Consider the following 17,628-nt stretch of genomic DNA (forward strand, 5'->3'; position numbering starts at 1 on the left):
AACGGGCGATGTTTAAGAGTATTAGGAATCTGATTGTGGAGAGAAAAAAACAAAACAAGCAACAGGACGTCAGGCTGCGGAGGCAGAAAGAAAAACAGCTTATGAGTATCTATTACAGAGCAGCTTAGAGAAAACTGTCCTGTTCAAATATTAAACATATTTTTTCATAATCCACTCAAATTCTCTCCAGCACACAGACTAAGTGCTACTCTGAGAGCGATGGAGTGAGAGTGGCCGACAGACAGAGTGGACGCTGAGATGGGTGGAGATGTATCAGGTTCCTGCTTTCCCAGCACACAGAGGGAGGATCGCTGCCTCCGAGGTCACTGCAATGCAGCTTCAACGAAACAAACGGAGATAAAATTACTGTCCAGAAAGCATAAATAAGCCCAAAACCTTAGCTGAGAAAAATAATGGCTTAAGGGTCAAGCTTCAGAATAGCAGTACAAAAGCATTTTACTTTGCTTTTCCTTCGCTGAGTTTCCATTTTGGTCTTGTCTGTAACATTTCCTACTCTTCCTCAGTTTCACCGGCTCTGTGACTGAACATTTGATCCTCCTGCTTTAAAGTTCCCTCCTGATGTTCAAAGTCAGCCTGCCAAGGAGGAGATGCAGACCAGGAGACGATAAAGAAGAACCGAGCTGACGGGAAATCTATACTCTGCAGGTTACTGCAGGCAGGAGGGCAGCTCATTTCACCTCAGTCGCATTCTGACATTTTCAAGGAACGCCTGCATGTATGAGTCAGCCAGGAATGACAAAGAGCAGCAGACAGCCAGCTTGGACCCTCATGATAGACGTGTGGGAACAAATACAATATTATAAGGAAATTATATTTTCTAACTTTGTGGCTGGTCTCAAAATTATTGTGTAACAGGATAATGTACACACCACCCTGTCTTTAATAAAGACCTTTATTAACAAGAGTAATAGGGAGTGGTGCAACAGATGGTCCAGCCCTCACAGAGCAGTGAAGTCAGCATCATGCAGTCAGTGTGGGATTACATGAAAAGACAGAAGAACTGCGGTTCTCTAAGATGCTTAAAACAACCTTGGAAACTTGGTGACGGTCACACCAAAGACTGGTTTAATTTAGTTTGTTCTCTTAATACTAATGCTTTAGTTAGTAATAAATGAAAGTGATTTAGTAAGGCTTTCATTCAAGAATCAAAGGCTGGATCACTGGACTTTTCAACAACAACCGAACTAATCCATCTCATTCACAAAAACAGAGACTTCAGGGTTTAATATAAAAGTGTTAACTTCCATAATAGGTTGCAAGATATGTTAATGTTATCAAAAATGCGTGAATATACAACTTAGTATCTAGACTGAGCAGAAATATCCCAAAAGTGACAGAGGAGTGAATGAGAGGCCAGGACCAAAACCCACGAACTCCAAAACATGTCCTGATCTTTACAGTTATTTTTATTTCATGCAATTAATCTGCTGCAAAAAATATCTATTGCCAATCAAAAAGTCTAAAGCTAAGGTGTAGAACATAAGATCCAGAAACGGCCTGGCAAAGACTCAAATCTGGCCGGTCTTTGGAGAATGTGATGGAGGATATACATTTTTGAAAGTATTTTTTACAACCTTTCCTACTAAACAAAGACCTCCCCATGGCCATTCATTCAACACCAAAGTAATTAACCAATAGAAAAACAGTTAAGTAAGACAATTTCCTGTTTTTTCATTGTCTACTATACATTTTTTTTTTAAAAAGTGTGTCTGTGAATTAACAAAAACACTGTGCTTTACAATTACAGGACAGTGTGGGTAACATGCTGCCACAACTTCTACACCTTTTACAGCCTGTAAGACACAGGTGACCCTCCCCTCCCATGCAGACCAAACAGCAGACCATGGCTTTAATGGGTGGGGGAGGATCCTAACAGTTGTGTTGACAGATTTCTTTATCATGTAGAAAACCTGAGACATACTGTTGAAATCATACTTCTTTTTCTTAATTTGATATTGCGGAGATTAAATGTGCAGTTAAACTTCTTTACATCGACACAAAGAGGATTTTCACCACTCTGGCCCATCCAAAAAAAAAAAAAAGAAAGAAAAAAGAAAAAAGGGCTGTATGTGGTGCATAGTGTAAAATCTGTTTGACATCCCTGGTCAGAAGCCTAAGATAGTTACATGATAATGATGGACTGCTTTTTGTCCTTTTTGTTAGCTCATGTGTGTCATTTTACTTTTATAGATGCAACCTTGCAGAGGCAGTAGGTGGTAAGTGGTAACCATTATTGTTAAAAAAAACAATGGTTCCATGCAGGAACCACTGCACGTTCACAGAGCCTCTGAAAAACCTTTGGACACTTAGCAAACTTAGCATGTTTGAATGTGCACAGAAAGCAGAAGACCAAGCAGACAATGTTGGACAGAGCTGCACCGAACAGAGAGCAGAGAGGGCGGTGAGGTGATGGGACACAGCTTTCATTCATACAAACACAGAGCGCTTCAGTACAGAGACCAGAGATGGCTGCGAGGAGTCATGGGTAAAATGAGGGGTGAGGCTCTGTTGCCATGCAGCAGCGAGGCCATTCAGAGCCACGGTTACCACGGTTACTACGGTCATCATCATAACATTACCACTGTACCGAGGTTAGAGAAACATGCAGCACCTTTTTGGGTTTCACTCCTCGCTGCGTCGGTCAAAGGAGGTAAGGAGACGAGGAAAGGAAGGAGGAGGGAGGGAGGGTGAAGGTTAAAGATCAGGAGTTTGTCAGCAGCATGCCGGAGGTGATGGGAACTGTGGTCCTTTGGACCTGTGTGTTGGACCTCAATAACTTTCACAAACACAAATCTCTTCATACTCACTTCTTCATTCTCATTTTGTTCATTTTCTCCACATTAAAAACACATTAAACTACACTTTCGTGTAAAAATATTTTCATTGCCTATTATTAAAATAATTTGAGCCATTCTCCCATGGCTGGTCAACAAAAAAAATTATTCTTCCATTTTCTATGACACAAGCAATAAAAATGGAAACAATGAGATCCTACAAATACAGTATATGTAAACATGAAGTACTACTTCTTTCAAGGGTAAGGTTTTACATATTAGGACATAAAAGATTATCTGGTCATTACCAGGTATTAAAATTAGATCAACACAACCTAAGATGAACAATAAACAGGACACAGTACAAGTTTTAATATATTTAAGAAAAACTGAGTGAAAAATCAGAAGCACACCCCATGATTCAGTACCTTGTAAAACCACCAACAGAAACAAAAACCTGAAGTGACTGTTTTCACTTTATCACTTACTAAGGACCAGATTATTTTCATTATGTCCTCATACATGAAACCTTACAGTTAACTTTCTTTTTACAATGACTGTACAATTTGCATAAATAAAACAACATATCTAGTCATAGAAAAAAGTCATTTAAATGTGACTAATTTGGAATATAGTTTTTAAATCAAATGCCTCCGTTCTGGTTTCCACTTGACAGAGTGAACTTATCATTACAGGTTATTCCCTGTGCAAAGATTCTCTCAACATGCTGACATTTGAATCCAGGACTGTCAGTGGATTAACCTTTAACAGCAAAGAGATTTTTTTTCCTTGATGTGTACAACTTTAAAGTTTAATTCAAACCCAAAACTTCTCAAAATTCCTTTAAATCCAGATATCCATACATCACTATAGTCACATCCATACACCATGTTTGCTTTTGCTCTTTTCATCAAAAGTGAACTCACACCATATTAACAGACTGCAGGTTTAAGGTAAATTTAACCAGTATACTTCTCTTCAGCACCAGATTTCTATTAAAACATATAACGAACATATAACAATTCCTATGAAAAATTACTGCAATGGATTTAAGTGTCAGTTTGACCTGAAGGCAAAAGTCAAGCACACTAAATAAATTATTAGTTAGATCAGTGCTTTTTTACTCCTGAGTCATGGCTCTGATGTGCTGGATTTTTTCTACATTTTTCTTAGTGTCTACCAAACATGCAGAGTAACACTGGACTTACGTGAGTAAACGGCGCTCTCTACTGGACAGAGAGAACTCATTCAACTCTAGAGCTACAATTTGGTTTAGCACATTTCTGAACTTGGTAAACTCAGATTAAACTATAATTGCATTAAGATGAATTAAATGGAAACATTTACAGATGTACATGTGCAAGAGCCTCATATAACATTTCATATTGTTTAATAATCCCATTACTTTATTTTTTTACTGTAAATTAGAACTAATTACCACATCACAGTGTTATGTTACACTAGTTTCATGTAGGAATCACCTTTTAAATTCCCAGCCATGCTATGATGAAGCCAAATTAAATGTTAATCTACTGCAGGCACTTTCCCCAAACACCTGGTCCTAACAAAACCTAACAAAACAGCAGCCGTCAGAAATAAATTAAATATCTCACATATGAATCTCCCTGCAGAGTGCAAATCGCCAAACAATAAACACCAACACATAGCACTTACTTTAGTACATCTATGTGTGTGTGTGTGTGTGCAGGTGGGAGTCTGTATGCATGAATGTGTGTACGTGCAGTGTGGGTGTGTGTGTATTCAGGTGTCAGGCGGCACGTTTGCCTCGGCTTTCCTGCAAACTTTGCGTCACAGTGCAGCGTTATCTGACTCACCAGTTTAGCAGACTTGGCTGACTCCAGGATTTCTGACGAGATAAAGAAGAAACACATTCCCAGAACATTAAGATAAAAATCTTTAAGAGTTATAAAAGTCCAACAGGAGGTAATGGCGCAAACAGAGTCAACATAATTTATTGTTCATTCACCAGATGGTCAAACCTGACTGGCAGCTGTTGAAACCTGTACGCACCCTTATTTAAAATTCACTTCTCCATGCCCTTTTTTCCCTACTCAAGTTATTGAGGGAAAGTGTTATTTGCATGCTGGTGATCTCACCGTCACTTTCAGAGCCCCATTTACTTTCAGACAAAAGCCAGATCGTAAGACAATAACTTTTCTTTCTGGCTTTCAGGCTGGCAGAGTTCCAAATTAAAGGCCCTAACTCACATAATGGCTGCAGCAGCAGGTAAGAGAGACAAAAATCTGCATCCTGGAAGATTTGTGTAATAGTAATAATCTGAATAATGTCTCTTTCTTCCACTCACACAAAATAAAACTAATAGAAATGTGATTGTGGTTTACAAACTTGCGTGTCAGAGATTATTATGAAAGGGCGACAGAACCGGATGTTCCAATGCCGATATTTTCTTGTTTTCAGTTGGCTGATTGATTTCATTTGTGTCTTGGAGGCCCTTATTATGTTTAAAAATAAGAAAATATTGGCAATAAGGCAGAGGTAAAATTACAATGTGTACAATGTGCCTTGCCGCAAATTAGCAACAACAGGCAAAACAAGAGAAAACTGTAAAGTTGAGACCCACAGTGGCTGAATATATTTGAAGATGTGAAAATGTAATATGGGAAGACTTGGGAAGGCATGTTATAAGAATTCAATAACATTGAATGGATAACGGTAAAGCCAGAGTGGTAGCTCACTTAAATAGACTGGAGCCTTTTGAATGTTATTACTTATACCTGTCAGCTACACTTACTGCTCATCTTTCCCTTTGAATTTTGGTGCATAGCAGCATTTACAGAAGCACTCAGCGTTTCAAGGCCTTTTCTTCGCGTCACTGCTTTAAATGAAAAAGTGTCTTGTTGCCAGGTTACATCTGAATCAACTGTCCAGTCTCATTTAATCTGCCTTTTCATGGCCCAGATGTCCATCAAAAATCCCACAAAAAAAGTGTTTACCACTAAAACATCACGAGTTTAGTGGGGAGAAAAAAACGTGTTATCCACATATATGTGTGTTAAGATCTCAAATCCACATTGGGATCCACATTCATAATTCCCTCACTTGATAAGACATGACATGATAACATATTTCCTCGTAATGTTAATCTGCTGTAGATCGTTTTATGTTTTTTTTAGACCTGCCACTTCTTTTGTCGTTCATTTATCCAGTTTCCTAATTTTTCTAAGGACATGCTACACACCAAGTTTTCAGCTAATAAGTCTTTCGAAATCACCTTATTTGTGCAAAAAAAAATCAATTTTATGCCTGTTAAACTATGTTATCTTTAACATTTTATATAGATTCAAGAAGTGGAGCACATTATATGTTCTTGTGACAGGCTGTTAGTAACAACATGCATAAAATGGGAATTTAAAGTTTGTTCTGTGCCAAGTTATCTGTAATGCGTAGAGACATAGACACAAGTTAAGTGCCTTTTTTATGCTTGAGCGATTTACGGGTCAGTGTTACGTGACTTTAAAAAAAATAAATATATAAAAACATTCCTCTGAAAACAGCCAGAGAAATGAAGTTTGGAGAACTACTGCTCAAAAGGTTTGCAAAAAAGTTTTTTATTTTACTGATAAAGCAGTACCAGCAGAATACTAAAGACGACCTGCAAATATGACCATCTGGATGTGTGTGTGCGTTCTCACCTCGTTTGGGAACCTTGCCAGTGCCGGGCTCAGGTGTCTCAGGAGACGTTGTGTCTGCCCCATCATCTACCAGCTGGATCTGAGACAGCGGGAGAGAGACGTTTAGTCATGTCTTCCAAAAACACAACTGTGAGTGCTGCTGTTAAATGAAAGAGGTGACAGAGAAGAAGAGGCATATCGCAAAAGGGGAGCCACAAGCGAGCCTTTTAAGCCAAGCAGGAGACACGCTGAAGAGGATTAGTGACACAACTGCTAATCTACAGTAAAGCTGAATCTTATGCATAAACGTGTAATTCTGCATAGGTTTGATGTTTCTTTTTAGCATTAAATTTGTATCACTTTTTTTCAGCACAGTCAAAAGGTAAAAAGCTTTAACAGTTACTGGTAACTGTAACAGAACACACAAAGTATAAACTGTTCTCTGCTAACATTTAAGTACAACCACCATCACATTAATTGGTAATGATTTTTTAGCCCTGAAGTGGATGGATTTGACGAGCAGCCAAAGAGTGATTGATGTGTTTGGATTCAGCAATGTAGACATCTCGTTCTGATTTGATGACTGCAACAACTTTGTGTAATTTGATCATAATAAGCTACCGTAAAATGGTGCTTGTCCCAGCACTAAAACAAATAGAATTAAACTGACAGTCACAAAGACAGATGTGACAATACTGCAAGTTACATTACACTGACTGTTTATTATTGTGTGCCCGCACATAAGAGATGTCCTGCAGGTACCATTTCTTCCAATCTTTTGACTTTTTCTTTTTAGTAGTAACAGTCCAGTTCCACATTAGGTTGGCAACCCTAGAGATGTAGATTACAGTCATATGATTAACATAAATCCTCACTGTAAACTTGCTCCTCCCAAACAGATTTATTTATTTATTGCCAGACTCAGTGTGGCCTATTCTCTTAGCGCTACTTATGAAGGATAAAACAGGTAAAGTAAGCCATCGTAATAATCACAGGTCCATAACCTTAGCCAGTATAATATTTCAGAAAGACTTTTGCAGGATAAATACATTTTTTAAATTTAAACCCAAACATGGAACTGGTCTGTGTATGTATATTTTAAAGGAAATTATAAACAAACACAAGAAAAGAAGTCATCAGTTTGTATTTGTTTTATTTCTATGCCTGCAAACCTTTGATTGTGTAAAACAGAGTTATTTTGCTGAGCTGAGTCATAAAGGGATGCCTGAATACATTGTGAGAGTTCTGATTTATTTCTATTCCAAACAGACGTTACAAGTAAAATGAAGAGACAGCATTTCAGCCCTAATAGTGTTAGAGGAGGAAGGATTTTATCCCGGTTCTTTTTAATATTTTGGTTGAAGATTTTGCGTGCCTGTAAAACTGTGTGCATGGTTGATAATATTCTAGATATTCTGAACCATATTATGTATGCAGATGATCTTGTGTCCTCGTACCGCTGGTCGCCAGCAGCTCCTTCACATATGTTCTCCTCATGGTGTGGAACATATACACATGGTTATAGAACCAAGGAGATGAACACCTAGTATTTCCAGAATTTGAATACTCAGATATTAATGCTGTCTGCAATAAGGTCAAATATCTTGAACATGTTATTATAGATCAAATGATGGATGACAAAGTTATTTACAGGCACAGCTGGATGATGTAAGCATAACCAAGCTTCCATTAATGAATATTTAATGCATGTAAGGACAGAGTGAAGATCTCTTTATTTAGAGCATATTGTACACCTGTACCTGTTTCTCTGAGCTTGAACTGTTGCTGTGCATTAGTTCTATGTAAATAAAATGGAACTGAATGAAACCCTCTGCAACTCTGATCAGGTTCAGCAGTTAAGAATATAGATGGACGGTTTCACAAGAAAGAAGTTTTAATTTACAAAAAAACAAACAACATAAGTAGCAAAAAAGTTAACTATTGTAATTTTAGTTTATTCTATCATCTCCTCCAGGTCACTATAGTTGAATTATGGTCACATTATGCAGAATTTTGAGGGAGAGAAACTCAGAGCTGTTGCAGATCAAAAAGAATAACCAAAGACCCCGAAGCAACAAAAAAACAAAAGCCCCACGGAAGACAATAAAGGAAAATATCAGCCCACACACACAGCACACTGTGCCACATAAAAGGAAAACAAAATCTCTTATGTGTTAAAAAAAATAACTGGGGTAAAGACATTTACTTAATACACCTGTATTTACCTGTGACTGTCTCACAAAAATCCCATGATTCTCTTCACAGGTGAAGTAACGCTTTCCCTGTACGGTGCCGTCATTTTTGCCCTTGGCTTCATCCAGGATGACCCCCACCCATTTTCCAGAGGCAAAGAGGGTGGTCCCGATGTAGGCCACTGTGCCACGCTGCCCCTTCCCAATCACCTCCACCAGGGAGCCCACTTTGACGGGCCGCCCGCCCCCGTCTGAGCTCATCCTGCTGCTGCCACTGCTGGTGGTCTGGGTGGGATGAGGAAAGAAAACACAGACCTGGGCTGTTAAAACAGGCATTTATAATCAGCTCAACATCACAGGTGATTTCGTTTGAGTGGTATTAAGAGGTATTTAATGTTTAGCATTAGATGTAGGTTAATGTATTTATGTTAAATACTACTGTTTAGTTTACTTTGAAAGAACCATTTTCCACATTGTGTTGGCAAAGGTTTGCAAAAAATTGATGTTTCACATTCAATAGATTGTCAAGATGACTGAACTGGTTGTGTTCTGGTTATATTTCTATATAAAAGTAAGGTCGCCAAACACTTGTGTCCTTTTGCAGTTAAATCATAGTCATGCAGAAACTCTGTCACAATTTGTGAGGGAACGTCTGAATTTCTTTAAAAAAAAAAAAAAAAAAAAAAAAGTTCAAATGAATTTGAAATTGTATATTTGTGATTTTCCCCAATTTATCACAGTTAATCATCACATTATAACAAACAACTGCATGTAACTACCAACTTAACCCAATTTAATCTGATAGCAGACTGACAGCAAACTGACTCAGTCTTATTGTTATTTTCTTGCACTCCTGATGCACCCAACACCCTTAGAAGAGAGTAACTGACCGCGAGTGGTCACAGGCGTGGTCGCCGACCTTAACAGGCAACAATATTGCAAGATGATTGCACATGTTAATAGTAATTTTTGGTCAAGTTGCTGTTTCCAATCACTGTTTTCCCTAGTGTGACTGTAGCAAAGACCCATTAGCTCAGGGATTAGGGTTGGTTGGGTGATACAACAGAAGGTGCTTTTATGAGACCATCCCGGTACACAGTGGCTCACCTTTGAGGGACAGAGGACCAGGCCTCATCCTGATGCTGCTCTCTCTAAATGTCAGTGCACGCTTGAACAGCACTGCTCTTTCTTTCTAGCTGAGGAGGCAAACTTTATGGTAATTCCATGGCAACAAACACCTGAGACGTCACAATGCAATTTGGATGTGTGAAGAACAAAATGCACACAAGAACGTTTTCAAATTGGCTTCAGCTACAATATTTTGTAATCAAATAATGCTGCATAACCCAATTTACAGAGCAATGTCCCAGAATTGATGGTGACTCAGCAGAACAGTGCAGAGAGGAGCAGATATCATTCTCTGCTTCAGCTAAACACACACTGTCTATGTGTTGCTGTTTAACTTAAAGGTTAAACTACACAAAAATCTTTGTGAAAGTTTAACCAAAAACAGAAAAACAACTATAGCATGAAGACTCTTCGACAGACACTGTATCCTCTGCTGTCACTACTTCTGCAAGAAGCTGTGCTGTTATGTTAATTTGGGGCTTTTAATGATTTCTTAGAAGTGTTCATTTTCAGAGTGGAATGATAGTACATCGTACATCTTTACTGACTTTAACAAAACAAGAGTTGCGTGCACAAGTTTTTTTTATCCAGTTTATTTTGGAATAACTGTAATCTACGCATGTTGAAAATTATACAGCCTTAAATATATACATAAACTCGCTCAAATCTGGTAACAAGTGGTGATGAAGGTTCTAAAAAGAGGCCTGTGTCTTTTAACTTGATAATGCCAAGCCCTATTAACTTGTCGTTAGCGATCATGACTGACAGGAACTGATAGTTTTGCTTTGTCTGCATCTCATTGAACTGCCCAATAGTCAGCACAGTATTAAAGTCCAACAAACTCAGTGAAGATAGAAGAATGAGTACAATTGCTTGACCTGATGATACCGATGTTATTTGGATGAGTCACCACTCTGCCTTTGTCTGGAAAAAGACCTAAACTGTTATCATCAGTTGTGGGAAAATTGGTTAGGATCAACCCAGGAACCACCAAGCATCTGTCATGGTCCTGAGACTGCTGACTCAGTGTTTTTGTTTTGATTAAGAGTTGCTTATGTTTCTGATTAATTCTTATTAAGATTTGCTAGTTCTTAGGTTTGATTTCTGTGCTCCCTCTGTTTAGTGTCTAGTCTGTGTCTTGGTGCCTGCCCTGGTCCCACATCTCCTGTCTAAGTTCCCTCTGTACCGTGTCAGTATCGGGTCTCTGAGTCTGTGTCTGTAAGTTCAGTTGTTGTGCTTCCTGTTTTACTTTGAAAGTCTGTGTCTGTATTCTGTGTTGCTTCCCTTGTCTTATCCTGCAGAATTAGTCCCAGCTGTGTTTCCCTTCTGTCTCCCGTTTCTTGATTACCCCTGTCATCCCCAGCTTGTTGTCACCTCGTACCCTTTCCATGCTGTGTCTTCACCTCTGTGTTACGATAGTTTTCTAGTTCTCTGTTCAAAGCTTAGCTTTCCAGTTTCCAAGGTAATGCTTAGTGCTTTGAGTTCTTGTTTTTTTGCCCTGTATTCATGAAGAGTTCTTCCAGCAATAAATGCTGCACTTTAGTTTAACCTTTTCCGAGTCCTGCATTTGGGTCCAATCTCCTGCCTTCCACGCAGCACAACATGACAGCGTCACTGTCCACAGTGAAGCCAGTTTCACGTTGCAATGGACTAAGAGCTATCTTTTGTGCCGACCAAGAAAGAAACCTCTGCTTCAAATCCACTACACATTGGGCCTGTGTAAAATCAACACCTTTAAGCTTGATTTAAATTTGTAGCTGCCCACATTAATAAATCAAACTAATTCTGGAGAAAGGTTTTTTGGTCAGACAGAACAAAGACAGCACCATTTGGTCACGACAAAAGGTATGTTTGAAAGAGTAAAGGTGAGGTTTTCAAACCTAGTACACTGTACCAACTGTAGCATCTTGCTCTGGGGCTGTTCTGCTGCCAGTGGTACTGGTACACTGAAAAAAGTGAATGGAACAATGAAGGAAGAGGACTACCTCCAAATCCTTCAACTTCACCTCAAATCAACAGCTACGGTTGAAACTTGAACACAGTATTCTAACAGGACAATCATCTCAAACACACATCAAAACTGGTTTGGAATTAAAAAAGCAGGCTGACATTAAATTTCTGGAACAGCCTTCCCAAAAGGAAGGAAATAAACCAGTTTAAAATGTAAATGAACTCTACCAATTTTTCCAAGAAACGTTGTCAAATATCCAGCCAAAGCACCTGGTCAAGGTGCAACCTGCCAAGGGACATTTAACCAAACTGGAGGTGGTTGTAACTTTTTTTGCCCTGTGTGGAATAGAGAAAGCCCAAAATAAATTTAAACTTGTGTTCCCAGTTCTTGCTTTTAAAGTCAATGAAGATGTATGCTGTACAATTATTCCACTCTGCAAAAAGAACAATTCAAAGAAATAATTCAAAGCCCTGTGACATGTATGTCCACAATGAGTCGATGTAAATTTCTGAACACAAAAGTACATTATGGTAATTCTAGTTCTAAACATAAACCTCAAACATTTGACTTTACTTCTTGTTTTCTGTGACACACTCGCTCCAAAAATGTCCAAACAGTTAACACCAGCTGAACAAGTTTTCCAGTCCTGTTTTAGTGAGCCTCGGTTAATGTCCTCTCTGGCCTGCATGGTGATTAAAGTGGCATCTAAGTCTACAGTGAAGGTCCTCAATAAAGGCAAAACGTATTATGAACAGGTGTCTACTCTCTTCAAAAGAAATCAACACAAGTACACTGGACTGCCATTTGTTCTTCAGATAGCAAAAGCTTCAAAAACAGTTGATGTGATTTATGGACCCAGACACACATTTTGTTAACTGGATTATAATTTCATGCGTTCAAGGAAACCCCTTTATTCAAACATGTGGCTTACCGTACTACATATTTGGTATAAGTTTGAACTTGTTAGCTTTTAGGTCTTCAAAATCTAATCTGATCATCTGCTCCACATAAAGCATGAAGCTTCCACTACATTGTGCATTATTCTTGAGTTTCAGTATTCATGAAAACATTAAAACATAAAATCTGGTTAAACCACATGCCTAAAGGTCTTAGACAATCAGTACCCTAATGTAAGGTCACTGAAACTTTGCAAAGTATACATTGGAATGCTGTAAAGTAAGGAGCGCTTTGCACAATCACTCCAAGAATTTTAATGGTCATAAAATCCTGGCTTGAAAAACATATTTAAAGTATAAAGTTGGTGTTTCAATGATTTAAAGGCACTCACCTCACACTGGATGAAAGTTACATACATGTATCTTTATTATAAACAACCATAGCTCCTCACACATAAAGTCAGACAGCCACTGCTGATATTCACTTAAGTGGCAGCTTTTATTCAAAGCCTGGATCCCCTTAATTGTTTAAAGTCGAATTAACTCCTCTTATAATTCATGACCAACATGGAGCGAGACATTTTAACTAGTCATGAGCAATAAATGATGCTTCCACAGTTTCTACGTCACAGCTGAGTCCTCGAAGCTTTTACTTAAAGCGTCAAATCACTTCAGTCTACATGGCTTCACAGGGCAACACAGCTCAACAATCCGCAATCACACATCCATCAGGGGATTATACTTGAAGCCATAATGAAAACTTGAAAGCTAACGAGTCTGTAATGATGTATTCACCGATGTTCAATCATTGCTTAGAACCGTTTGCCATGTGCTGGAGGCAGAAGACCCAACGAGGGCGTGCTGAATTATTTAGTGCCACTCTACTCTTACAACACACGCAAGGCTCGCACTGACTTTAAAGCTGAAATAAGATGAAAAACACGCATGTAGCTTTCTGATTGTCAGCACGATGTTTTATTTAAGCAAGAAAAACTGCCATATGCGTGCTTGCCACAGACCGCCTCCATATAAGTTAAAATCCATACAGTCTAGGAGCTATTTTTGCTTAGTAAGCTGACATGTAAGATCACACACTGATGTCATCCCTCCCATTGACAGCAAAGTCGCCTGACTCAGACACGGATGGCAAACAGGAAGTCTTCTGGGCTCATGGATTGTGTGTTTAGCTGATAACAAAAAGCGAGCCAACTACCTACCTACTAGTTCACAAGTCGTCAGAGTCAAGTCATAGCAAAGGTATGAGCTCTCAACATCGCAGCAGCAATGTTGATATTGCCCCGGAGGGGCATTTGAGCCGAACAAAGAGGCGACAATTCAGACAGAGGAATGCAGCAGTGAAATGGATTAGAAACCCTCCTATTGAAGGCAGGAATTGACAAGGAGGGGATGACAGAGTGAAACAAATCCAAGAAACCTTACAGAAACAATGGCCCGCTGAGCAGGACAAACTTAAACGCCACTCAGACCGTTCATTCAACTACCTTGAGCGTATATATATCCACTCACCCGGGTGTACGTATTCCTCCTAGTGTGTGACATGATTTCTGGTTGCTGAGCCCCCCACTCAAAACTGCCAGTCTTGACTGAAAGAGCGTGTTATTGGGGAGAGCGTCAGCCAGACAGAAGGGGGTCGAGGAGAGGGGAGTGGGGTTCAGTGATGCTGCCGGAGCGTCTCCCTCTTCCTCTCTGTCTCCTCGCAGAATCACACCATCCCTCTCCTATTGCTCACAGTACAGCCCGAGCTCCCAAAACTCCACCGTCCTGCCTCTCTGCTGCCCACAAGCCAAAGTCTGCGGGAGCTTTTATCACCATATCAGGAAGTCTCTGCTGGGGAGGATGCTGCCAATCCAGCCCGCTGATTAAAGGTGCCAAAGGCGAACAGCAGCGATACGAAGAGGGGGAAAAAATAAAGCCAAGCTGGGTCTGCTGTGAGCGCATCAGCTGAGGGGCAGCACTGCACTGTGCTGTGTCTAAGCTGGCTTCTGCAGGAGGGAGGGTGGTTTAGGCCCAGACAGTGCTGCTGGGTCCTAAAGCCTGCAGACATGCTTCTCAAAATAGACAGCTATTATTCCCGTGCATGCCCTCATTATTTAGGATGATGCAGAGGTTCAGGCTTGTTTTTTTACTTCTTATCATGAGTGCACTGATCAAAGGCTACTTTCAGCCTCGGCAATACAGACTTTTAAGGTAAAAATTAATAATATTGACTCAAGTTATGATTAATCAGTCAGGGAATGGGAAAAAAAACATACGGGGTCGTAAATACATCAAAAGAAAAGGCTGAAATTACACTAAACCTAATTTCTCGCTGCACTGCAGCCTATAATGGATTTCCAGGGGTTTTTTGTGTGTTTTTTTTATTACAAAGCATTCCACTTTCTTTCATCTGCTAGAGTGAGAACTGGGAGGGGGGAAAGTCAAGAAAAAACAGGTGCTAAGCATTTTTCATCCAGTGGGAGGTGAACCAGTTCAAGTTAATCAACTGCTGTTTCATTGTGGTTGAACACAAAAGGTCCAGGTGATGCTCCATAACACAGCACATTGTAAGCAAAAAGCAGCAGAGGTTGCATTAGGGTCCAGCCTAAAACTGTGGCCCATCACAGAGCAAGGATTAGTTCTTTTATCTGCTAACTGCATGGCTGGAGCTTTTCAACTCCCAGTCCTCTCTGTTTCTCTGCTGTCATCTCTTTGCAATGGAAGCAAGCGCTGCAGGGTTTCTGTGTAAAAGCTTTCAGCTTAGAGGCTGATGAGAAATGCTGGAACCCAAGCCTTCAAGAGAGGAGAATATTTTTCCTTTCAAAATGATGCAGGACATATAAAGCTTCAGCAACAAAGCATGGGCCAGGATAATAACAAAAACCAGCCATATATGCAATCCACAGACTAATATTTCAGCTGGGGGATAGCTGGGGATGTTTAGGGACAAAACAAACCTCTGCAGTGTCTTTGCACCCTTTTATGCAAATGATGGAGGCAGAACCAAAAAACGGGGGTGTTGGGCATTTGTGGGAAGAAATAGAGAAGGGGAGCCTCTTATCTCTCTAAAGACTAGCAGACAGTCTAATTCAAAGCTCGTCCTCCTTATAGAAGATGATGGAAGAGAAACTGAGAAAGAGGCGGTGCTGCTGCTTTGAGCCCACTCAGACCAGCGAACGGGAAGGACGCAGGAACAGAGGTGACACTCTGGGATTTTAAGCAGGAAAATTACAGCCACACTGCACCTCTGTCTGTCTGTCCGGGAGGAACAAATCAATATCACTCAACAAGGTAAAAACGAGCATAACTATTGCTCCAAGGGAGCTTTTATTTAGCACAAGCTTGGCTTATATGACACAAATTTTGCCAATATGGACACAGCAGCTGACGGTCGACTGAAAAAGAAACTGCAGCATCATCCAGGTAGTTTTAGAGGTGACCATTTTTAAAAGGAGACACTACGTTAAAGAAAAGAAACTAACTGAAATAAATTGAATAAATAATTTGTTCATTTTAGGTCAGGAAATATTGAGGTTACTGTGATTATTTTTAGCTTGGTTTATTAATCTTTATGTGAATAACAAACATAATTAATGGACTTACTTGAGTCACTGAATTATACATTTAAATTGTAATCAGTGTAGTTGAGCAGTGTCACTCAAGTTTATTTGAAGTGAGATTAAAACAGCAGATGTGACCATGCAAACCTTTTTTCAAACACTGTTTTTAAATGTGTCTAATTGCTGGAGAATACTGGGGGAATTACAGCCTGTAATGCTTGCATGTCAATGATATTCAGGATGGTCTCATCACTGAGCAATGCATACAAGAAAAGTAGGTCATCAGTTGAATAGTTGTGTAAAGCCAGCACTTCAACCCTGTATGCATTCAATTAGGATTTGAGTGCATAAAACACAAAGCACCCTTAGTATAAACTGGTATAAAGTATTTATAGTGTGCATGTCTATAGTCTGTACCATATGTTTACATATGTAATCTGGTGCCATCTAGTGTGTATAAAATCTACTGAAGGCTGAAATTCTGCTGCAATAATCGGGACATACAATGATATCTTATTTATACATGTATTACTGGGAAAGAATTAAGATACTACTACACAATAAAATAATAACTATATACATTTCTGCGTATTGCTTCTGCTGGTAATGATAATAAATCACAGCATGGGTGTGGCTGAAGCCCTACAGGACATTTTCTCCCGACAGATTAACCAAACTGGATGACAAATTAAGAAAAACAATCCGGATTAGAAGATTATTTAATTTAACCGAGAATAATCATCCCTTTAGGATTGGATATCGACACCGCCGCCTTAATCGCAAGCAAGGCTCATTACACTTGCTATGTTGTTCATTATTAGTCGTTTTAATGTGAGAATATTTAATTTTAACAGCTGTAACTAATACTAAACCTTAATTTTAACGCTCACATTTGGTGCTGTCAGCTGTCAGGCAGACACTCCCTCATCAGCTGCTAGCAGCAACGTTCGTTAGCTTCGTTTGGCAATTTCAATAAATGAATAAAAAATAATAATATCCAAGAGATAATATTAAGAAACCCCACAAGCTTATAGTTCAAGACAGGTGTGTGTGTGTGTGTGTTCTGAGTTAAAACCCCGACGGTCAGATGATAAATATGCACTAAAACCTACCTGCTTACGTCAAAATATCCGGCTAACTGCTCCGCTTCGTCCCTGACAGGCTACATCCATCCATGGAGGTCTGGCCGGACACATCCGCTTCGAGGTGGCCGAGCTGCTGCCTGACTCAGCCCGCCTGACACAAACTCAGGGGCCCGATGAAAACTCAAGTATTTAAACTAGCTCAGCAGCACAAAGATGACACGGTTTAAACACATACAGACTGAGGCTATATCAATAAAAAATTAAATAACTTTTTAATTGAAATTTTGCCTTTTTCTGTCGTTTTTGTGCTATTTATCGTGGCATTATTTTGTACTTATTTCCTGATTACAGGCAAGTACAAAAGTACCTTA

General features: G+C 39.5%; 1 protein-coding gene across 10 annotated transcripts in view; it reads right to left on the reverse strand.

Moving 5' to 3' along the window:
* The window catches only part of LOC120739551 (dynactin subunit 1-like), a 35,801-nt gene extending 18,387 nt beyond the window's left edge, over positions 1-17,414 (reverse strand). For 2 of the 10 annotated variants that reach the window (XM_040041337.1, XM_040041336.1), the window contains exons 1-5: positions 14,143-15,417; positions 8,674-8,925; positions 6,470-6,548; positions 4,631-4,662; positions 2,609-2,653 (exon numbers count right to left, since the gene is read on the reverse strand). In XM_040041337.1, coding sequence (XP_039897271.1) covers positions 2,609-2,653; positions 4,631-4,662; positions 6,470-6,548; positions 8,674-8,925; positions 14,143-14,175 — 441 coding nt within the window. In that variant the 5' untranslated portion in view covers positions 14,176-15,417. Of the gene's footprint in view, positions 1-2,608; positions 2,654-4,630; positions 4,663-6,469; positions 6,549-8,673; positions 8,926-14,142; positions 15,418-17,284 lie in introns of those variants that run through there. The other 8 variants (XM_040041340.1, XM_040041339.1, XM_040041344.1 and 5 more) reach the window with 6 other exon arrangements.
* Between the last annotated feature and the right edge of the window lie 214 nt (positions 17,415-17,628).

This window comes from Simochromis diagramma, unplaced genomic scaffold, assembly GCF_900408965.1.
Source record: "Simochromis diagramma unplaced genomic scaffold, fSimDia1.1 OVJJ01000304.1, whole genome shotgun sequence".
Classification (NCBI taxonomy): Eukaryota; Metazoa; Chordata; class Actinopteri; order Cichliformes; family Cichlidae; genus Simochromis; species Simochromis diagramma.